The following is a 25,052-nucleotide window of genomic DNA, read 5'->3' as shown; positions in this document are numbered from 1 at the left end:
GCATAATGTATAAGAGAATTATCTCTTATTCATTTCAAAACACTGCATTGACAGTACTCTTTTTCCCCACTATAAAACTAATGTAACTTCTCAAACTAAAGTAATCCTCATATTAATTATATTAATTGGATTACTAGATTCCCTCTAGTCTTCCTGAAAACTCCCCTAAATTTACTCCTTCCTTTTGGTAGAAGGTCACTAACCAGTCCTCAACATACACATGCCCACAAGCATTGCAGCTTTATTGAGAAAAGACTGATCCTCTGGGCCAGCCTCACAGCATATGACAGGAAATAAAACCAACCCAAACAGTTGTTTTAGCTGAAGCTGCCAAAGGGTCATTGGCACTCTCACCTCCAACCCAGTCCATCTTTGCTCGCTGGTGGTTACCTCTGAGCAAATACTAAATCAGTGAGATGCTGTGCACTCAAATCCTGCCACTATTCCCAGGAATACCAATAGAAACAATCTCTGCTGAACCTGGCTTAAGAAAACACAAGTGTGTGTACCCAGGGCATGCAAGTGAGGTGGCATATTAGAACACAAAGATTTTAGAGTCTTAATTTCCAAGACCTCTGGCTGCTAGAATATACTCTTAAAAATCAGACTTTATGTTTGTTTGTTTTTTTAAAATGTTTCTTCATGAAAAATGTGAAGTTTAAAGAGAGTGTACTCCACCGTGCAACCATTTTCAGTGCGGGTGAATATGCAACTCAATGTTTTTCCTTTTTATGAACACACAAACACTTGAAGGAATTGTTTTTTGTTTTTTCCCTTCCTTGTTTTTTTTGTTTGTTTGTTTTAACAGAGCAGAAGCCAACATGGCAAAGACTTGTTCTCCAACTGCCAAAAGCATCACTAGTATAAAAGTGATGTCAGCACTGTTTTGTTAGTAACGCTGGCCTTCCCTCTGAAAAGGCAGAACATACACATTGCCAGGTCAAGCATTAATGGAAACAATTGTTAGTTTTCTTAGCCCTGCGGTGTGAAAGCTTGTAAGACAAGACATCATTAAAAAAGATCTGGGTTCACCTCAAACAATCACTCCAACTCTCTTCTGAAAATCCATATGCTCAGAAACTCAAGTGATTGAAGAAGTGGCAAAGGTAATCACACACACACAAAAAAGGGATTAAGCCTTGACTTTTTTTGCACTCCTCCACTTCCACCTCACCTTCCTCCTCGCTGGCTTACCTACATATGTACTGGAACACAGTATTTTGCAGAAAAAGATGTGCCTGCAAGATTGTGAACTCAATGAAAAACAGGTACTTTATGCAACCTATCCTTCCAAATTTAGTATTTAATCAACTGTCATAACAGGATTTGACACAAAGAGTCTGAATCTTTTGTTACTGTGCCAACCTGCAGTTTTGTCTACTATGGAAGTTTCAATACTGCACGTAGACTCCACGAGTTATCTGATCAAACCCATATTTATACTCCTAATTATCAAAGCAATGTTTTATTCAATTATTTCACCAAATCATCTTACTTCTTCTCAAGTAGAAAGTGCTTCACACAAAAGTGAAGCAGGCAGTGAGTTTTCTGCATGAGAAAAATCTCTTCAAATTGACCTTGGGCAGGATGCACAGGAAGAATACTGAAGGGCAAGTATTCTTAATTGACCAAAAGTCTTTTGCTATAGGTTCTACAAGTTAGAGAATTGAAAGTTTCTACCTTCAACATATGGGAACAAATAATAACACACCAGGTCCAATAAAAAGAAAAAAGCAATCAAAAAAAGTAGCTAAAATGTAAGAGTTCTAAACAACTTAAGTATGATATAGGTGTTACAAAATTATAGAAAAAATTAGACTGGAAGGGTCCTTTGGCTTTCATCTAGTCTAACCTCTGTTAAATAAGGTCGAGCTTCAAAATTACATCAGGTTGCCTTCTGAAGTAATTAAACAAGAACATACAGAGCTCTAAGCTCATAAACACTATCCTGACAGACCACCTCAAGTTGGAAGATGCCATCCAAAAGACTAGACCTTAGGAATGCTGAAGAGCAGTAACCAAAAATGGTGCAAACTTCATATAGACCTTGCAAATCAGATCAGCAAAGGCCACACATTTGTGATCCCCCACCCTCAACTAAAACAGCACAAGTTATTTCTTGAAACAGCAGAAAGGGAAAGAACAGAGTATTGGAAGAACCAGCAATCAGTTTCCAAAATATTACATCTCTAGGATATGAGAACCAGGAAAATAGTATGGCTCGTCAAAACTACAGTTAGAAAAGTACAGCAGGCAACTCCTCAGAACATACCTTATATTAAGCTATATTTTAAAAATTACTTCAGCTATTGATTTCTGCACTCTTGGCTGGAGATCAAACCAGAATCTAAAGTCTCCAACAGCAGTAACCTTTAGTATGTCATACTCATTTTCTTATGACAGCTTAAGATAAAAGATCATACTAGCCCAAAAAATAAAAAGTATAACTCTCCTCCCTCCTGGATGTTTTTAAGGAGGAAAGTCCCATTCTCTCAGACTTCTGCTGGCAAGGGTAATTAAGGCAGCAGCTGAAGACACCAAGAAACTCAGTACATGGAACCTTTTCATAAATGCTCAAATTACATTTGAACTGGGGCAGGGGGAGAAGGGAGAGTATCAAAGTGAAAAATAATAGTGAAAAGACAACCAAATACATTAGTCATGCAGAAGGCAACAGGCTTTATGTCCCAGATGAAACTCCACTCTCTTGCCTTGCAAATGTAATACGACTAGGTTCTAGCTCTGTAGCACCCCAAAACCTCAAGAACTCACAGTAACTGTATTACCAGATCATGTGAATTAGATCCAATTACATATTTAAAAACAATGGTCACAAATAATTCTGTTGTAATTAGGTACGATGTCATGATCCAGGGTGCAGACAGCACTGAATGAAGGCCATATCCAAACTGACAAGAGAGATGCTACCTAAATGAGTACCCCAAGAGACTGTTACAAAACATTAATGCCAAGTAGAATCCATTTTAAAAATGCCACATCTGTAATACATATATGTGCATACATATATATATACGTATTATAAAAAAAATTTTAAAAGGCAGGCAAAAATTAGAATACTTTGGTCTTAACTTCGTGTTATAAAACTCATGCAGATTTATAGGCATGTTTTTATGCTTTGGTGCTGTTCTGTAATACTTAAATGACCACTTCCAGAAAGTTCATCATCTGCGTATCTTGGGATTGTTTCCTTCAAAATTTATCACACTGAACCACTGTTTCAGTCCAAGTGTTTAGATGAATGTTGCCTGAATTAAGCCACCATAAGCAGTTTGTTAAAGCCCAAACGATATGTATTTAATTGGTAGCTCAGTGGGTACAGCTCTCTACAGTCACTTCTAAAATTCAAAAGCAAAATACAGCAAGAAAAGGAGAACAGAAACAGCTGCAGAAATCAATGTGGCCTCTGTCTACATGTGAGAGAAAAGCAAAGCAAGCAGGTTACATGAAATGTTAAGACTGTGTAAGTGAACTGGAGACATATCTTAACCTTACATCATCCCATTTAACATTATTCTCAAAACGTCTGTATTGCGTAAGTACAATTTTAAGCGTTTTTGAAGTCTGTTAAGAGCCAGTTACTTTTTGAATCTCAAGCACCCTTGTCTGCAATGACTGCTGAGTGTAAACACACCAAATGTCTTTCTATAGCTTCTAACAGTTAAGGACTGACATTTCTACTGTTCCAATAATTTGACGGTCACAAAGTTATGATGGAATTTTCCTTTTTTGTTGGTTTTTTTAAGTTGTACTCTAGACTGAACTCTAACAGCAAGGTTAGAGACATGCTGGAAATGTTCGCAATACATGTTTGCTGAGGTTAAGAATAGCCCAAAGATAAGCAGTTGCCTAAACTTGGCAGTTATGAACTGGGACTCTACACAGGCACAAAACATTCTTCTGATGCTCAGACTCATTTGTTCTCAAACACTGACTGTCCTGGCTCTGAAGCCATACACAAGTTTAATGAGGTGACAATCCCCTGCTGTCACAAAGTTTTGAGAGATTCAGGTCACAGAAAAAAAGAAAAAAACAAAACAAAACAACAAACCACGGGTAATTTGACACAACAGGAACTCACTGAAGAGAATTAGATAATAGGTGCTGAGACTTGGGTTTTTCCCATCATCAAGATAAAAATCCTATTTTCTTCTCAGCACTAAATGAGAAGGCTCACACTTGGTATCAGAAAATGTGTGTATATTTGATGCTTGAGTCTTGGAGAGGATTTAAAGAAAACCTCTGATAAAACACATTCTTTTCAGGGGAGTCACAACTATCTCTTTCCCAAAGCTTTCAGAAACTTGAAACATCTTAAGGTAGTCTTACCTTTGTATGCCTCCATATAAAACTAAATTGGGAGGAGTAGGTTAGTGCAGAAAGGAGAGATTTAGCAATGCATATAATGTAATCCATGGCAATTGAGTAAGTCTGCCTTTCATCAGTAATAGTGCCTTATTGAATCTAACCTCATTAACAGCACAGAATTTCCCACAGCATTTGTAAGAAATATCAATTTTGCAAATTTAGCATTATTTGATCTCACATGCCATCTACACCATATCTCCTGAAGCCACTGTAATCTTATACTGAAAAAAATAAAGTCAAAGAAGCAATAATTCTCCCAGCCTCTAAAACACAACCATCTTGTCTATAGTGAAATATATATTTTTTTTACATTACACTTTGAAAAATAAAGAGCACTTAATGTCTTGTTTTGTACTAGTAGAGCCCATCAAACTCATTATTTCTATTTAAAATTTGATGAAACAACATTCATAAACACCCTGAATACAGACATACTAACAGTAACTTAAGTACGAGTAATTGTACTTGCCTACTCTGCATTAATTTTATTTATCACCAGTTAGCATAACATGTAAGAGTCCACTAAGTTCAAACGATACCACATTAGGAAGCTGCACTAAATCATTTTTTAACTGATTGTAACTAAACAGGACTTTTCTCTGGAAGTGGTGATCAGTTTCTGAAAGCAAGTAATGTACAATTATGGACAGATTCTTCACCTAAATTAGTCAGACATTAAAATTATCTCATCTTCTTTCCTTTTTTCATAGATTCTTACTAAGTAGTACCCAGGTTCCCATCCATTTTAAAAACAAAACCAGAAACAATGGTATTTCGGTCTCTGAAAATATAAGAGGCTTCTATTTTCAGTAAAATAGTGCTGCTTCACATCAGCATGCAGGACCATTACAATGTCATTACATTTCACAATCATTAAGAAAATGGAATTTCCAGATTAAAAAAAAGGGCAGGCACAACAATCTGTATATTTCCTCATCAGATGTAATGGACAAAAATTAAATTATGGCAATTTAGACTCAAGCTCAATAATTGTCTCCCTGTCTATGCACAGAAGACAATTTTTCATTCTTCTCTAAAATAGCTGCATCACAGAATCAGCTTTTAATGGAAAGCCCCTCTATCTATTGCTGGATACTAGCACTATAAATACTTACTGGAAATAAAGTGTTGAATAAATTGTAAAGCTGTAATGGAAGACTTGTTTTCTTTCTCAGATTGACTCTCAAACACATGTGCTAGCCATAATCAACAGTATGATCCTCAAATATTAGCTAATAAAAATGACAACAGAAGACATGAGAATTAAGGAAAAAAAAACACTTAGAAAGGCAGAATAATATTCAAAATATACCAAAACACAGGAAATCATCAATACAAAATAGTCAAAATTATATATACAGCTTAAAAGAATCTCAAAAGATTTTATTCCTTTCTTACCCTAAAGAGCATGGAAAAACAGAACTTCATTCGTCTTCTCTATTTCGTGGGAAACAAGTTTCATGTTTTCATCTTGATAATTACTACCTTTATCTTTCGTGCATTATAGTCACCATTTCCAACTGAAACCAATGCATTTATTAACTTAAGCAAGAAGGATTTGGGCTTCCAGTCATTAAGAACTTCAGAAATATAGGTTAGACTATCTATAATTAGCATTCCTGATGATTTAAACATGGTTTGATGATTACTAAATTCATCATCTTTAAATAAACACTTCTGACTCAGCATCAGCAGAATAGAGACATTTTCATCAACTAATTTGGCTTAAGACTTTTTGGCAAGCATGAATAGGAAAAAACCAATAGCTTTATAAGATCAGTGAAGGCAGGAATAGGCATGAAACTATGTTAACAAAGTAGAAGGGAAAATATTATCATGAAACAGAATCCAGAATTATTGCAGACAATTGTTCCCATACCCCAGTGTTTTGCATTTTAAAGTGACTAGTCAGTAAGCAGACATTACATAGACAAAAAAAAAAAAAAGTCCTTCTCTAAGTATTCAGGTAAGGGAACTACCCATTTTTATTATTATTAAATACTAACATGCTTTAGAAGTCAGGTTGTATCTTGTAGAAGCTTACAGAGCATAAAATGGAAAACATTTATTTCCATATTTAGTGGTCAAAGAGGATGAAGCTAATGACTTCTGAATCAAAGATGTAATCCTATAATGGAGCCACAATATTCAATTGCCAATGATGAGCAGGAGACATCTCAGGAAGTCACCTGCTAAGTGAGCTAGGAAACAAAACACAAATGAAAAGCTCAGTGTATCCATAGTGGAAGAATCTACAAAGACTGAAAGGACATGTGCTCATTATGATCCTCAGCAAACAAACAAAATCCAAAATCAGACACAAGAATTATTTTATCAGTCCACTGTAGTTGAGAGCTCAGACCTTCCCACAGCTCTCAAAGATCTGACCCATATTCAACGGCCAGATCCAGAACATGACAGTTCATCTGAACTAAAAAAGTCTATTTCCAATACATTAGTGCCACACAAGGCTGACTGTCAATCTTCCTAAACCCTCACAAAAAGATTTTTTCAAAGATGAATAATCCTTTACACTAGGTTTATTGATAATACATTCCCCCCCACCCCACCCCGTAATTGCACTAGAACATGAATCATTTTGCATATCAGGTCTTAAAGTCTGTTTTGTCTAGACTCCTTGGAAACTTGGTTTGCATAACATGTTCTTTCCAAAAGACTCCTCTGCTGAAATTAATATCTGTTGGTGTTTTTTTTTTCTTTACTTATACTAAAGATGAGGCACTTTTATTTTTAAAAACTCAGTCTAAATTCTTTTATCTTAAGTTCAGCAGAGGACGCTTCCTTCCATCTTCGTGAGGCAGGCATTCCAACCTACATATTTTAAATTAAATCATTCTTTCCAGATTCAGTAACCCCCTCAGCTTTTATATATTGCATTAACTTATTCCACATTAAGATATCAGAGACCTTTAACTCTCTTTTCTACTGTGTTACATCAGTCTTCTGCTACCAGGCTGCATACCATTCCCCAAATAGCACAAGCCATTCCGATTTTTTAGCAGTATGTACACATGAAGCAAACCATTCCTCATTTTCCCCTACATCAGTTGCTTTAAAACAGATGAGACCTTAGAATGATGCCAAATGCCTAATACGAGTTTCTTCAGAGGTCTGACCTCATATTAAAAACAAAATAAATAAAAAAAGTGACAAGTATATCTGTACTGGGTACATGAATATGGCTGAATATACTAGCAACCTATTTACACACTGCTTGTGACATTTTGAAACAGCCTTGCAGTGAAGTATCTGAAGCTCCACAGAGCACAAGAGCATCAAACATTTATTCACAGAATTGCTTTAAGTATCTTTCCACTTTTCCTGGTTTTTTTGCATTAGGGCTGTTTTGATTTTTTTGACTGGTAGCTATTTCCTCCAGCCAAATATGTGGCTGAGAGAATTCAAAGTATTTTTTTAAAAAACTGTCAACTTGCGTAAGTTTAGACAGTATTACTAAATAACAGTTCAAGTATCTAGAAGGTTTTATGAATGATGGCTTTTATTCAGATGAATTTTTTTAAGTCATTATAGACAAACTTATTACAGGTTTAATATGATTTGCAACCTCCACTAAATCAAAAGAGAGAGCTATCCCAGGAACTTAATTACATGCTGCTTGTATGCATTTTGCTTTAGGGTACACATGCATGGAAAAGGCTTCAAGGTCAGACCTAGGACCCTGAATTTGCCTAAATTTTCTCAAAACGAAGTTCAACAATAATAAATAAATTACAATATGCTACCAAAAAGATTTAATTAACAATCTGAAAATCCACTTAGTAGAGGTCTAGAGGGGGAACAGTGTTGTTGTCCTACACCATATGCCTACTTAGAAGTTGTATTTTAAATCAAGTTTTATCTTCTAAGTTATATATGTTCAAAGTTAGTTATAAATGGTGTAATCTCAGACTTCTGACTTTCTGTAAGCCCCAGTACCTGTAAGCCTTTACACTGAAATTATTTTCCCTTATACTGCAATTTCTCTTATGCATTTCATCAGCACAGGACATTTGAAAACTGGAATCAGTATCTCCTGAAGTAGATGATCTCAGATGTTCAGTTTGAGTTTTAGTAAGGAAAGATTTTTCAAAGAGCCTCGGCATCTCTTCTCAGACCTACATCCCTTTATTAGTAGCTGCCAAATCCAGCAGCCCAACAGAAGTGCCACAGCTCCAACTCCCTGTCCCAAGGTCCAGTCCAGTAGCAAGGCTGAGCACACACTCCCCCACAGGCACACACAAAAACACGTGCACAGCACAAAAACACATGCACAGCGCACACACACATCTGGCAACACAGGTCAGTGCAAACTCAGCACTTTGGTAAACACAGGCAGCACCAACATCCTCCTCCGGGCTCCTTTCTGGTCAGGGTAAAAGTCCATTAGGAGAACATGTACACATGTGCACACACACACACACACACACACACACACAGAATATAACCAGCCCCTGTAACTGGTCTTGGGCTTGCTCTCGGTTTCCCTAACCACTAGCCCCTCACCCTCAGTCTGCCCAGCTGCCAGCACAAGGCACACAAGCCCCTGAGGCCCCACTCCACATTCTGGTACTCAGACTCCCTCACAAACATGCAGACACTCACTACAGATCCTAGAATCTGGCCTTGGACCGTCTACCCAGCTGGTCCCCAGAGCTGTAGGCCTTTGGTTACTTCATGCACAAATACGCGCACAAATGGGGGGCTTGGTCAGAACCCAGAGTCTCTACAGAACTTGGCCTGGACTCCCCCCCTCGCCACCTCCACCAGTTGTCTCATGTACATGCACACATGTTCTCCCGGGACTTCATGACCATTCCCAAGTCTCTTCTCTTACTGCCTGGCTAGTCCTGCTGCACAGTCCCCAGCAACCACACTCCGGCACGCACACCCTCACCTGACCCAGCACACGGGCCCTCGTGACCCACGGTCAGACTCGAGCTGCTGGCACTGAGACCCCCACAGGCACACACAGTATGAACCCCCTACCCTTAAACAATTAGAGTTTAATGAGACTGTGTTGGTGAGAACAGGGCATGGCCAGACAAACATACTGACCAGCCACCTGCTTACACACAGCCAGCTCACTTTATCCTTTTGCTCTCTATTTTTCCCATGGTTATTCATTCCCCACAAAATCACTGTCATCCTTTCTTTCGTCAACCTTGCTCCCTCCCCCAAGCATCCCATTCTGAGCCATGTACAATCACAAAACATTCTTACCTGTGTCTACCCCCTTCCCAGTCTGCAAGTTGACCTCCATTTACTCAAGTGTCACCCAGATTCTTGAGGGCTGATGATCTCCAGTGACAGCCCTGGCAAGAGCCAGGTCAGGGGGCTTATTTCTCTGACAAGGTTACCAGCGCTCCCCCGCCTGCTGCTGTGCCTCAGGGCTTTGCTGTGCACATGGAGACAAGCCTTTTAAATCACATAACCTATCACCTTAATATTTCCAGGCTGAACATCCAAAGCCATTCTAAGAGTATTTATCAAAGCCATGAAAATAACATTTCAAAGTTCAAAGCTAGTGTGTTTGGAAAAATCATCATGCTCACCACTTGTTTTAAGTTGTGGGGTTTTAGATTAAAAAAGGCATATCATTTATCAGATTTACTGACTCAAGTTGTTGCTCTTAAGTGTCAGGTGCTTGCTCATGTGTAAGCAAGCTCTAATAAACGTTTTCCAACAGTTATCAGGACACTTAAGTAATACAAAAAGCACCAGGTACCTTGTTGACCATATCATATTATATTTGCTTTATAAACACTCATGACTGTTAATGTTATTGCTAAGCAACTGCATGATCTACGATACAGTATTTGCATAGCACCGTCTATCAGCAAACAAATGACTCTGAAACCTTTTACTTCACAATTCACCGAATTACACACCTAACACTTGACAGATTTAAACTTTTAATAAATCATCAAATCACTGGATGACAAAAAAACCTCATTCACCACTAGTATTTAAAAGATTTGAACTGTAAAGAGATTAAAAAATATGGGAGGTTTGGATTGTATGGGAGATGACAGGGAAGCTGAAGTTTTAATTAGACAGCAGCTCGGCAAGGCAGAAGCAGCAAAACTGAAGACATTATCCAGAATTTGTAAGTGCCATTTTATGCCTAGGAGATGAGGGAGGGAACTCATCCTTCCTCACCTAGCAGTTACAGCAGCTGCAAAGACACAAATCTGTTCATGTACAGAAAGAAGAACAAGTCAAAAGAAAAAGCATTAGTCAGAAAATGGAAGAGGAACAAAGAGGAATCAGGGCTGGTTTTCTTATGTTACAAGTGAAAATCCACCCTCTTCCACTGCTTCCCCACATACTGCCTTTTCCAGTAAGCCTAATTGTGTCCTCCTCTACCAGTACATGGGGCACTCTTACAGATCCCTTTCCATTTCCATTTGCACTGAAAAGCAAGCTTTGCTTTTATTTGAATCAAAATCTTGGTGTTTCCAAACTATTTGATCCCAATGACACAATTTACAATTTGACAAAACAGCTACTGTTACTGTATTATTGTTATCAAATTATACCCAATGCTGCCCTCCTCAAGTCTCACTGTTAAAAGGTTCATTGCTTTGTGCAAAACACTTTACAGATAGACATATTCTAGGGGAGCAATGAGCTTGGCCAGACAAGCTGAGTGAGGGAACATGGTTAGGCAAGCCCGCTAAGGGCAAGCAAAGCAGGCTCTTGTAGGGGAGCAAGATTTTCAAGGCCAGATTTCAGTCGGGGGCTCTGAAAATCTGACTTAGTAAGACTACAATGATGAATTAACCCGTATGTCACTGCTGTGGAAAGCTCAAACATTCACTAAGAGTCAGCACATCACTTTAAATGCCCCATTCCTCCATGCAAGACAGCACCACCTCACTTGAATGGTGTAAGTAGCCATACGCCAGCTGAACAGAAGGAGGAAGAGCTCACATATTCCCATTCATCAGGTCAAAACAGTGGGTAATTTTAGAAATACTCCACAAGAAACACATTTAAAATAGACAGATGAATGACAGAAATTTGGAGTGGTGGGTGAGACTACAAAAATTCTCATTACCAAGTGTCTGGAATTCAATGGTCTACTAGCTACAGAATCATCTGAATATTTGTTAGGCAGGTTTTCTAAGCATGGAGCTTCAGAAAGTCTATGGCCACCCACACTGCCATATGTTTAGGTTATACCAGACATTCCTAACAAACTGTATTTTTTGGTTTGATCCTTCCTTCATCATTATTGATTTCTCACCTGTGCTATTACTGAGGAAGCTGTGGCATCGCTGTTTGCAGCCTAAAGCTCAACATGGACATAAGTGCAAAAAATCACGCACAGGAAGACAGACAATGGATTTAAACTGCTTTTACATAAACACTGACCTCTTAGCACAGTTTGTGAAGGTTCTAGGACAGAGAATCTCTTTCCTGTATTTAACATGAGAGGAAGTTTCAGTTTGCTTGCAATGTCAACATGACAACAGTTGGGGCAAAGGGAGGAAGAAGTGGCAAGAAGGATGTCCTACCCACAAAGTGGGTTTCCAAAACAGAAGAATATTGCTACCCTTTTAAAAAGGAAAAAAAACTTCCAAGGCAATACTCTTAAAAAATTTTGGCTAACAGCAAGAATTAGAAGTAGAAAGAATAAGGCTGAAGAGAAAGGACACAACTCCCGACTTCTCCAGCCCTACAATGTCTATTTAACATGCACTGCATTAGGAAAAAGACATTCCTAGTAGAATAATTAAATAATAGCTTCTTCAGGTTAAATAGTTTTATAAAACAATGCACATTTAATATTTATACAGTGACAGTAACTGGCATCGTACAGGCCTGAACTCTTTGTGGATAATGGACTACACATCAGCTCTGTCTCTGGGTTAAAATTACAGTGTTCTAGAGACTACAACTCTGAATTTTTCCAGGGAGAGCCAGGGAATACAGAAGGAAATGGTACAAGACAAACAGACCCTTCTAAGTATATTATATATGCTTACTCATATCAGTCATGGATTTTTAAATTGTATCATAAAACCACATTATTTTTCAATATATTAAAAATAAAGTGAATGGAAACAAAGCACTCACCATTAGTGTCAATGGATAACTACTCATGTACTAATAGATTAGGATAATTTTAATATTAGAATGTGATAGTGTCAAATTTGTACTATTTTAATGCCATTACCAAAATAACAAGATGGACGAAATTTAACACTAAGTCCTGACACATCCAATTATGCTAGAACTTGGGATATCACCATAACATGAAGGCATGAAAAGAGCCTTTTCAAGAAGTTATCGTTAGACACATGTAATAGTTACACATGGTCTAAAATTCTCAGAAAGAAATATTACAAAAATAAGAGAATTTTATCAATTTCTATGTTGATGATCAGAGAAACCGAAATTTTAAAATCCTCGAACTGTTAAGGTTTCTAACATCACCAAGTGTCTGTTACATCAACATTATTTTAACTATTCTTTGTTCACTCTCATGCAAAATGACGAGTGCGATACTAAGTTCAAAGTATACGTATGATGAAAGGAAAACAAAGTCTTTACAGCTCAAATATCATTTCCTATACTTACTTACACTTTCAGTCCTATTTTAAAAGGCAGTCAAACAGGATTGCAGTGAATGACTTCAGCAAATTGTGATCCCTTTACTGTAAAAACTAACCTGCTAAGAACTTTTAATTGGTCTATGTAACATCAAAGTAAGCTCTAGGAAAAGGATTGGTAGAAAACAAGAACCTCAACCTCAGATTTGCATTAGCACAATTCAAAAGTTACAGTCAGGCTGCATAAGATGTTATGACATGTAACCACACGAGCAGAAAGTACTTATTTCTGCCTGTGAAGCACCATCTGCAAGTAATAAACTTCTCTCTCTTATTCTGGCCTCCAGATATGTGACTAATGGCCTTTCACACAAAGTTGAATGGCCTTTCATACAAAGTTGAAGGGGGTGCCAAGACAAATCTGGAGTACTTGTATTTATTGTACCAAGTCCTACATAATCATTAAGAGTTCCCAGGAACTCTTAGCCTCTCCTGAAAGTCTGTATCTTGCTTCTCCCTACACGTGCCCCAAACTACAACATCTATTCTAACATGCTGTAACAAACAGGTTTAGCATAATCCAAAAGCTGTTAATATGGCCCAGATCTCCAGGTAAGATATTAGAACAGACCCTCTTAACAGCACTAGCACAACTGCTTAACACAGCATTTGGAGAAAAAGCAGTGCCCTATGCACTGTCATCGTTCCAAGCAAGAAAGATATCAAATAAGCCTGTTTAGAGTTGGAAGATATCCTGTAATTTGCAAGACAAATACAGTAGATGACTATGTCTACCAGAAACACCAGCATGCCCTTCAAAGGCACATCAGCTCACAGTGCATAAACCAAAACAAAGATTCTTGAAAGGTTAAGATACCACAAGTCGGTAACTGTTACATAGTACCTGCCTATTCATAAGGACTACAACATCTCCACAAAAATTCAGTAGTCACCTCTCAAGGAGGCTGCACTGCATAGACAGGTCCTCTGTTAATGCCATACAGAATTCTTATACCTTCTCCACAGAGGACTCTATCCTTGTGTCTTCCAACTCAGGATGTTCTACAATTCTATGAAATTGAGAGTGGTATTAATGACTTCTCTTGAATTCTTAGATGAGTGAAAGGTCTTTTTTTATGAAAAATCTTTCTATAGATGGCCTCAGAACTCAAAAGTAACTTCGCAAAATAGAAATCTTCAGTTGATGCTCTTGTAAATACAACACGAAGAGAAACAAGTCAGCATTTGAATCTACTTCTAAAGCAAAAAGGATTTCCAATTTTTTTTCCCCTCCAGTGGGACCTTTGATCTTTATCTTTTATACTGTTATGGTTGTGACTAAGAAATACTCAAAGTCCACCATTCTGAAGTTTCGAAAGTACTGAAAAATTAAGTTGGTCATGTTAGTTCAGTACCATTTCCAGAGGACACGATTCCCACCTTCCTCTAGCCCTAGACCACTTTATTCCAGATTCCTCTGAGCTAGCGTTCAAGTACTAAGCCATGGGAATGGCAAAGCCACCTCTTGCTAAGTAAACCTAGTGTTGTTTTGTAAAACAAAGAAATGCCTTCTAGAAACCACATTTACAAATACTTGTTCTGAACTAGGCTTGCACACCCTTAAATTCATTTACAACCTTCATCTTTAAACAAGCTAGTAAGATACCTGTTCATTACTGCAACAGCTACCACAAGCAAGCAGATTCAGCAACTTATTTCTTTAAATTCCACAATTTAAGATTGAGAACTAAAACCACCAAACACCACAAATGGTTTAGAAATCCACACTGCTTACATAAGCCATCTCTTTAACTTACAGCACACATCAGTGACCACCAAAACCATGCTAATACTTTATTTAAAAATGAACGAATTAACTGACTTAATACCTTGTTAATCAGTCTGTGCTCAGCATTTAAACCTCACTGCCCTTACAGAACAACAGCATTCAGGTCAAGTCAAAAAAGCAGCACATAAGAGTAACAAATGGCAAAAAAAAAATATTCCTACGGCCCTATCTAATGACAGAGGGGCACCATTGCTGGAGGAACTGATCACTGCTCCTTGTGAGGACAAAACCATTACACATTAGTGCAGAAACATCAAAAACTAGATAAATGTGATATAGTAATATGGTTTTAAAAGGGAAAAAGTTATTTTAAAGCCTTTAGTTAGTTAATGAGTAGATGCTGGGTTTGATGGTCTTTAAAGTCAGAAGGAAGAAATGGAAGTTTTGACTCCCCACAGCTGTTTACAAAAGTCATATTCCACACCAACATGCTCTGTCTGTAGAAATATAGACACAGATATGTATCTGCTGATATTATAGACAGACATAGACATATAATCTCATTTGCACCACAGAAAACTAGACCCTATGCTCTTGCAGGCTGCAGGAGTCTGGAGCTGACACAAGTCCATGCTTTTAACTTCATGAACATTTTAAAAGATACCAAGAGTAATGGTTTTGAAGCTACAAAAAACAGTATCCTCTCTCACTGAATGACCTCACTTTAAAAGTAGTCATCTGCATCCTCAACCCGACCTCCTTATAACCATTGGAATAGCTTCCCCTGGAATCCTTGCAGAACTTGTTATTTTAGTCTGTTATCTGCAGGCAGTCATGTTAGTTGCTTTAGTTTGAGCTTTTTTTTTGTTTTAGCTTTCATTTTAAAGGTCAGTATGAGTGTCTAGCGCTATGAAGCAGTTCTTTAAGACATCTGTATTTAATTCACCACTTCTATATACAAAAGCATAACATTTTATATAAAACATTAAAAATTTGTGTCTAGTTCCCTTACGTGTAAGAAGGGTTTCATTTAGCAAAAGGCTAACAAACTCACAGTAGAAGCTGTCGCTAACGGCATAGTAAAAAAACACCATATAAGCAATTAAATATTTAACACACACACACAAATCTTCCTACTGCCTTTAGAGAAGGAGGACACTACTAAAAACCCAGTCAAAAAAATAAGCTCAGTGCACTAAATAAGACAGGAACAAAGCAACAGGGGAAGAGGGCTTATTAAAAATAGGTGGTCTTCACAAGTACAAATTATTCCTTTCTAAAACACCTCAAGCTGTGAGGAAAAAAAAGCCAACACGGTACAGTCCCCAGTCTCTGAAGATAATTATTTTTGTGCCATGTTAAAAAGAAATGTTGTATCACATATTATACTGTATTTTAGTCCCAAAACTCTACATTAGTGGGACTTTTGTCATAACAAAATCTTTGTATGACAGCCTATGCTTAAGTCAGAATTTTGAGGGAAAAATTTTTAACTTTAGGTGCAAATGAGGGAATTCAGGTTCATTTGGGGTGAAGATAAAAACCCTTGCCTTATAAACCAAATTAATTATGTTTGTACTGAAACATCATCCATGGGTCTCATTTAATAAGCCAAGTCTCCTTCTTGGCACAGAGAGAAAAGGGAGAAAATAATTACATCCTGAATTTTATACAGACTAAACTGATGTTTAGGTTTGAGGAGGAAGGTTAAACCAGCATTCATAGCACATTTCAGTTGCTGTAATTTTAGGTTAAAAGACAAATTCCTATATTTGATATAGGTCAAGGCTTTATTAAGTATTGAGATTAGTGTACTTTGTAAATTAGGTTATGGATCATACTGAAAGCAGTGAATTTTCCAGGTTTATCTAACCTGCAAGGATTCTCCAAATGGTGGAGGGAGTTTGCTAAGTAAATAAAGTCTCTTAATTGTACCAGAAGCTAATGAGAAAATACAGGAGTGAAGAAGGGGGAAACAAATATGGAACTCTGGCAGTTTTATTGTATTTTTTTTTTGTTGGTGTAGAAAAAAAAAAAGTTCCTGCAAACAACAAGAACATCTGCCCTGCAGCAAGCCAGTCACTACATGATTTACTCCAGTGAAATCCACATAAAAACAAAGCTCTAAGAAGGAATGACCTGAGAATAACTGAGTATCACATGCCCATGTCCGACAGGGCTATTTACTTTACGAAGGGCTTACACAATGTAGTTCTCAAATATCTCCAATCTATAAGTCTGCATTCTGTGCCAAGAGCCAAATGTGAACAGCTAGTCAAGTCATAACATCTTGTGTATAATTTGGTATCTACAGAAAGGCAGAAAGGAGAGTTTCTTTAGAAAGTACATTGACTCATAAAGCAAGCCAGATTTTGAAACAGTAGGTGCTTCAAGAGGGACACAAACCAGATGGTAATCCAGGGTGACAAAATGTGGCAATACAAACCATTCACTGCTTAAGTGTAACAGGAAGTGAAGATCTGACATTTATCTCGGATAAATCCATTCATACATAGCGTTAAAGCCTGTAGAAAAATGTTGAACTTGCAAACTCGTAAGGAATGGGCAAGGAGCATAGCCAGCCTTTTGCATCATTATTGCATTGTTACCAAGATTACAGTTTTTAAAAAGTCTTTGAAGGAGGCAGAAGATTAATCTGAAACAATAACTTGAGTTCAACTACAGAAGGAATTTAGGTGTTAACATTACCTGGACAGATAAGCAAAATGCCCTGTAGCTGAAGTACTGCCACACTGGAAGCACTGGTTTGACTGCAAGCCATGGAGATATCGTCAAGTCTTCCAAGTAACATGTATCTTTGGAGAACAATGACGGGGCTGACATGGGGACGAAAGTTTCCTTGATTTTTCTTAAACATTTATTGTCTGAACCAATGTAGCATTACTGTTTGCCATTCTCATTTGCAAAGTTGCTTTATTAAAAACACCAGTTCTGAGCTAGTTAAAAAGGAAGTATCAGATAGACCTGACTAGTGTACTTGTTCAAAAGGGATAGATGGGAAAACTCTCCAAAGCAGATGCAAGTATAGGGAAGAATAGCTAAAAAAGTTTGATAATATTTAACACTAATACAAGGGAACGGATTCCTAGAAGATATCACCTGTACAAGTATAAAGGGAACAAAAATAACACAGAAATCACTTCTTGGAACACCCTCAGCATAATACATAACAGAACAAAGCACCATTGTTCAAAAAAAAAAAAAATCAAATAATTACTTTGTGTGCTTTGTAAATATGGCTTTACAAAGTTCAGACATCAATTAAGCAATTTATGAAAAATATTAATTGTATTCTAGGATACTATAAAGGTAAAACTGATCAGTGATTAACACAAGAAAAGTAAAAAGTTCATTGTAGCATGTTCTCTTTTTTACATGTACTCTTTATTAGGAAAGAAACTAATGTAACTTCGTTCTTTCTTTGAATGTCCCTACTCCAATCAATTTTTTTAACCTGTTTCTAATTTCAACCAGTTGCCAAAGATATACACGCTCTTAAAAAGTTACATACAAATAAACGGACAAGTCCAGGAGCCCTTCTAACTTGTCCCTACTTTTCCCTTAAAAAAAGCTGTAGCATTAATTCAGGTTTTAGATACCATCAGGTGATAAACACAACCAGTGCCCAAGGCATAATAAAAGTACTTTATTATACACCAGAGAACCTAACCACAAGCTATAAATCTGTGAGTCCAGACTTTACTACCATCATTGCTTAGAGCGGGGGGAAAAGGCTTAGCTGCTTCAGATGGCTTTCTGTCAAGTCTACTGCTTGATAAGGGAGAGTACCTACATTAGCTGGCTGCTTACTAGTCCAATTCCAGCACTACTCCAGTATCTATCTAAGCCTCAATTTCACTGTAATCGTGAAGTCACCGAGGAACATTCCATGTGTACACAGGAGTTGTGCTGATGTCAGCTGTTCTTCATTTACTGTTACATACTTCAGTCTGATTTCATCTCTCCATCGCTTATACACACAAAGACTTTGCAAATTAATTTTTCATGCTTTCTCATCTAACAGAAAGTACTTCCAGAGACCAGGAAAACATTTTTTTAAAAAATATACCAAATTTTACTATTCTGAAAAGTTACAAATGCATGCCAGCAGCAGGTATGTAAAAATTCCTCTGAAACACTCAAACAGACAAGTGTGCTTTAATATGGGCTCTAAAGTAATTCCATTTGGTGAATAAACCTCAATTCAAGTCAGGACAAAGCTAAATTTTGGGGAAATATGTATAAACCACATTTCTATTTTTGAAAGTCAATTATGATCACATTAAGTCCAATTATAACCATAAAAGTTTTGTTATTTATTCAAAAGTCATTTACTTCAGAATTACAGAATTTGGTAAGAGGAGGTCAGATACTGTTGAAATTGTTGAAGTAGTTACTGATAAGAAAATCACCCCAAGCCACATGCCCCTCTAACTGTTTGTGCAATCTGCTACAATCCTCCATCAGGATAAAAGTGCCCCTGTAAAAGTGATACCATTTGTGCAAGGTATGATTTCTTCACTTACTGTTCTGTAACAGTAGCCTAAAACCCACGCATATTCCTGACCTCCATTTCACCAGTACACAGAAAAAGCAAGAAACTCCAGTTTCTACCAGGGAGAGAGCAAAGGAAAGCCCCTCATCTGAGTGCAGATCAAGGACACGAAACAACATGATACAGCACAGTTCAGGAGAACAGTACATTTATATTCTTTTGAAAAAATTTACAAGTGATCAGGTAGTGTCACTGTCATCAGCAAAAGAATCACAAACTTAGTATGGTCTTCAAAACTATTTTTTGAATAGTTAATTCATCATGCCTTCCATGACATTTAGACAACCCAGCTTGATTGACAAAACCCAACAATTCCTGCAACAACCCATCAACTCACCTCATGTTGCTGACATCAACTTACAGACCTGTCTTAGGAGCCGTGCAGCCGCCAATTCTTCATAAAGTCCATGCAACAAACAAAACTGGAAGGGTTCAATCATTTCTTACCACTGCTTTCAGAAAATGCCTTTTTCCAGCTTTCTATCAGAAACACTTTTTCTGAACTGACCCCTAAATCACGGTCATTCTTTCAAAGATCAGGGATTCTCTCAGGTCTGGTAAACCAAGGTATGAATCTCCTTTCCTCAATTAAAAATAAGATCAGAAAAAATATTTTTGTCACTGCTACCTGCTCAAATCCCAGTGTCCTACAAACAGGACTGAAAGAATAAAATCCAACTTAGAGCACACCACTGCTAATGAAACCAGCCTGGCTTTCAGAAACTCCTAGAAAATTGTTGATATTTTGTTACCACCTCCCTTCCTATAAAGCAAGGGGACAGCAACACCTAGAACCTACACTTCTTAGTCTCACTTTTTTTGTTTATAAAAATCAACATAATTTGCTGGTTTACAAAAGGAATACCTTTTGATACATGTCCCTTCCTGAAACTAAACTTACAAAGCATCTCTCACACAAATGACAAGTTCAGCTCCGGCTGAAGTAGCAACATCGGTGAGATTTCCCCCCAAATTTCCTGATCTTTACAAAATACTTCCTCACTCTCACAGCATCCTGTAACAGAGAAAGAGCTGCAGCATAAGCCACAGAGGGTGGACAGAAGGTGAAAAGAGGAAAGCAAAACTTTCAGGTTAAACAAGATAGGTCTTCTAGGATAGGAAAAAAAGAGCTGTCAAAAAACAGGATTTTATTGACTGAATCTGAGGAGGAGCTGGCATCTGGTCAAGAAGATATTAAGGATCACATGAAGTGAGTTAGGTAGCTCAAATGCTGAAGGAAATCTTAAAGAGAAAAGAAAGAGGAAAAACAGGAACACTACAAAATTATTTTGTGAAATTCTGTTAGTACTGGTGATTAAAAACCTCTAAAACTGTACAGTGTTTTTCCATGTTTGCTGGCATTCTGGAGTTTATCCAAAGAGTCACTTAATACTCATACAATTATGTTAAGTACAATATAAACAAGAAGAAAATTGTTTTAGACATCTTTATTATTTAATAACACAAAGGCAGGAGTTATTGCTCTAAAGATGTATCAAGAACCCAGGATTCCAGCTGTAAAACTCAGAGCATGACAGTAACACATTAACACAAGGTGATAGACAGGAAATATCAAAATACTAACTGTAGAATAGCAAGAGGCTTTTTTGTTTGGTTTTTGCTTTTGTTTTGGCGTGTTTGTTGGGTTTTTTCCCCCTAATTGTGATGGGAAAGAGTAAAGTCATTTTAGCAACTGAGACAGTAACATGAGAAACAGTTCTCAGTGCCCCTGTTTTACTTTACTGTAGGTATTCAGCATTCGTAAGTATTTGATGGTCCTCAATTTACCTTCTGCTACAGAACAAAATGACCAAAAACTGTGGCTGAGGCAAGTACACCTATTAAGCATAAAAGATATCAGACCTTAATTGGACTAGAAGTTAGAAAAACAGGTATTTTCAACTAAAAGCACTGCTGGCACAGATCTCTAGCCACAGATGTTAGTATTCATTTCTGAGACTCACAGATGTTCAGCTTTTGACTTCTAGATTACTCCTGTTCAGCACACAATTCATGTCTGTACCTATAACAACTACTCAATTTTAATTTCATCACATACACATTTCCACATATTATAAGAAAATAGAATTGAATTCGATACATTAAACTGATTTCTTTTTAAACTTCTAAGTTCACAAGTGTTACTGTGGTTGCATAGTTAAACACATGCATCAGACTATCAGTTTCTAAAAATACCATGTTATAAATTCAGCACTTTACTTGATAACCACAGAAGAAGCAAGACAAAGAAGTTTGATATTCACAATAAAAAAAAATATTAAAAAGCCATCCAACAGAAAGCTAAATTTCAGAAAGTTCAGTGAAAATGGCTCACTACATAAGTATGTACTTAAACAGCACCATCTGAACAATTATTTTTAGAATGTACTAGGACTGCAATGCATTCCAGCATAGTAAGAAGTCACAACTGCCATGAAGCAGTAGCCTCAAGGCTATATTAAGACTATTCAACAATTTAAATAAGCTAGTGAATAAAACAAAAGATCTAGGCATTAGTTAGAAAGTAATGTTTTGTGGTAACTGATTTAAGAAATTAATTGGATTCAAGCACAAGCATCTGACTAGTTTACTCCAATTGCCAGAAGCAGAAAACAGAAAAATAAAAGTGCTCTTTACCTACTGCCAGAGGGTCTAGTTCACACTCCTGCCACCCATTCTCACACTCAGCTCAAGAATAAAACTTTCCCCTTTCCTAATCTAAACATTAAAAGTCAGTCCTAGTCTTCAAAACTAATTTCCTATAGTGAGAACAACAAAAGTACATGGGCATGTGCATGTGTTGTTCACTACTGCCAAACATAAGGTTTTTATTTGAGATCTCCCAAGATATTTAATTAAGTTCAGCTACAGAATACCTTAGGGAGAAAACAACTGAAAGCTTTCTGCTTTCTAACAAATAACTTCTCACTCTTAAAGCAAAAGTTAAGTTTTTTCCACTTTCATAGCTCTCAACACTTCCAACATACCTTTTTGCAACATAAAACCACAGGAAACCTCAAAAGATGCACTACTTCCCATTTTGCCCATTGTGACACTTTGGCTTAAATTTATTTTTAAGTAGACCTGGAGAGGTAGAAGCCTAATTAAACAGCATTTTCAAAAGAAGCTTTATTAATATTATTTCTAATCATTTTAATGTAAGTAGAAAAAGCTTTACAAATATAACAGTCTTAACCACAGCAGAACCCTGTTTCACAGATTCACGTGGCATCTCCTATGGAAGGGACAGCAAGATCCGATCACATTATTAGACCTGTAAACTCTTAATCTTGGATTTACTGACTTATCTTCAGATAGGAAGATGCCATGTTTAGGTTTTATAAAAGTCATCTATATGACACTGTAACAAAAGGAACGTGGGAGGCAAAACGTTTCCTAAAGAACAATGCATTAGAAGTAACTTTCTGCCTAGGCCTCCATTTCTGGGGTGGCTCTGTGTGATGGAAAAAGGAGTCATTTCCCATTTTTGTCAGGAGATCCTGCTTAAGGAAGGCCAAGATCCAAACCCAGTCATCTTCCAGCAACATAAATGGCTGTCAAGATCTTCTGCTGAAGGCTTGTGATGCAGTATAAAGGTTAGAAGGTGTCCTGAAGCAATTTGGAGGGAATGAAGAGGGAGAGAAGAGTCACGAGATGTATCAAAGTAATAATGCACGTAACATAGTTCCAAATGACTTCAACTCAGCACCAAAGAGGAACTGGTAAAATCTCCTTCGAATTTCATTGCCAGTTTTCAAGTGATTCCTTTTGCTAAAAATCAAAAGGGAATTTAGAATAAACTTCCTGTGCCAGCAACAACATAGCTGGAAAAAAAAAGGTCTGACTGTGGGCTACTGATGTTTGCAAGGAAGAGGCTGTCACTCGGCACAGCATGAAGCGAGAAAAGCAGAATTTACCTGAGTTGATTCCCTTTCTTTGGGCCTGAGGGATTGCTGATCATGTGGGTTAGCAGCATATCCCCTTAAATCAGGGTATTCCAGTCTCTTTCCTTCCCATGGACAAAGGAACAGGATTTTACAAACCCAGCAGCCACAGGCTCCTCAAAAGGAAGAATGTATTTACACATTTAGAACTGGAGAACTTCTTCAGTGCTGGGAATTCAGTCAGATTTCAAACTGATTGGGCAGCTTCCACCTTACAGCACATTCAAACCTAGCACTAGTGTAAAGAGACAGGGAGGAGAAGAAAATTGCATGGCTATGGGGCCATACACAGTCACTGGCCTTATCTTGGCCCCAGTCACCAGTTTCTACTTGATGTAGTTTCCTGTCTAGAGAAGGGTCACACCAAGAATGTCATTAGTGCTTCACAGAACTGAAGTACAAATATGACCCATGGACAGGAAGCTTATACAGAGGCATAAAGAACATTCTTTCCAAGTGCTCAGAGTATTTTTTCTCCTCTCTCTCTCCCCCACACTTTTTCTTTAAGCTGCTCACATTCTTTCCCTCTCTCAGCCTAGAGAAGTGGAAGGCAACATCAACAAAAAAATGCACAGAGAAACACCATAAAGTCCATCCTTCACACCTGAGCGGATGGCAGTTCAAAGGGGCCCTACCTACCTGCAACCCTGTTGTTTGCTTCAAGAACTCTGTTTGCCCAAGGAAAAAGAGACGAGCAAATCCTGGAAGCAGATCCTTCCCCAAAGGAAGTTTCTTTCTGAGTCTGCAACCTGGAGATTTTGCTTGAGACTCAGTCCTCTGAGCGGATTCTTTCTTCAAACTCTCACACTGGTTCTTTACTTTTGTGGGCAGCTGGAAAAAGAATGAAGCCGTAGGCTGAGGCAGGGACTCCATACTTCCAGGATAGGGAGGCAGAAGGACTGGAGGGGAAGGAAAAGTGCTAGTTGGTAACTTCTTGGATAATGACCTGCATTTCCTCATTTTCTGCCACACAGAGACATACACATAGTCACTGCAATAGGGGAGGATGACAAGAGATGGGTACTAGACATGCAGTGTTTTCATGCTCTGATGCCAAAAAAACCCCAAACCCATAGTGTTGAGCTGTGAACTTTCAAGACTTTTAAGACATCTACCAATAGATGAGATCAATCATAAGATGTTTTGTCCAGAAAGTTCTCTCAGTTTGTTGCAAGTAGATGTAGGTGGGGGTGAAAAAAAATTTTAAGTGCTCATTTCTTGGAAAAAAATCCAAATCTCTCCTCTGTTCACTTGCTCTCAATGAATTAAAAATGGCATCTATTGCAAAGCAGTGAACGTCTCCCCATAATCTCTTCAAGAAAAAAATCATCATACTTACCTGAATGTTTCCCTCACCAAAGACTTCCTAACACCACTCCCAACTCTTCTGTAAAGGCCTTACTCCAATCTCAAGTCTTCTACTTTATTTGCAAAATCAGATTGATCTAACACTGACAGCAGTTTAATGCTGTTAAGACAAACTCATATTTAACCCAGGCACATGATGACTGCTGTGGAAGCTAAGAACCTACCCAAGGTCCTGCATCAGGTTTCTGGATTTCTAAAATATTCCTCTTTTTCCCTGAAAACCTAGATGTCCCAGGACTTAACTGTCATTACTTGAACAACAAAAATATAATGCATAAGAGAGCTGAAATTTTCTTCACAAATACTGAAAGCTGCTAAGTCTCCTGTGAAATTTTATCAGTATCATGGAGCCAATATACAACAAAATAGAACCAGAAGTCACTGGACTGAAAACAGTTATATGTACAGCT

General features: G+C 37.6%; 1 protein-coding gene across 6 annotated transcripts in view; it reads right to left on the bottom strand.

Moving 5' to 3' along the window:
• TSC22D1 (TSC22 domain family member 1) overlaps positions 1-25,052 on the bottom strand; it is a 93,678-nt gene that overhangs the window by 30,506 nt on the left and 38,120 nt on the right. The window contains exons 2-3 of one of the 6 annotated variants that reach the window (XR_007902977.1): positions 23,914-24,173; positions 1,444-23,101 (exon numbers count right to left, since the gene is read on the bottom strand). The exons of 2 other annotated variants lie outside the window; for them this stretch is intronic. Coding sequence is in view for 2 of the 4 variants with exons in the window: in XM_051778678.1 (XP_051634638.1) it covers positions 24,077-24,173 (97 nt within the window). In the remaining 2 variants the exon portion in view is untranslated. Of the gene's footprint in view, positions 1-1,443; positions 23,102-23,414; positions 24,174-25,052 lie in introns of those variants that run through there. 3 more of the 6 variants (XR_007902976.1, XM_051778678.1, XM_051778680.1) reach the window with 3 other exon arrangements.

Source organism: Manacus candei, unplaced genomic scaffold, assembly GCF_025592945.1.
Source record: "Manacus candei isolate 608988 ecotype Guabito, Panama unplaced genomic scaffold, ASM2559294v1 h1tg000014l, whole genome shotgun sequence".
Classification (NCBI taxonomy): domain Eukaryota; kingdom Metazoa; phylum Chordata; class Aves; order Passeriformes; family Pipridae; genus Manacus; species Manacus candei.
Note: the sequence above shows the minus strand (reverse complement) of the source record. Positions and strands in the feature narration are given on the sequence as shown.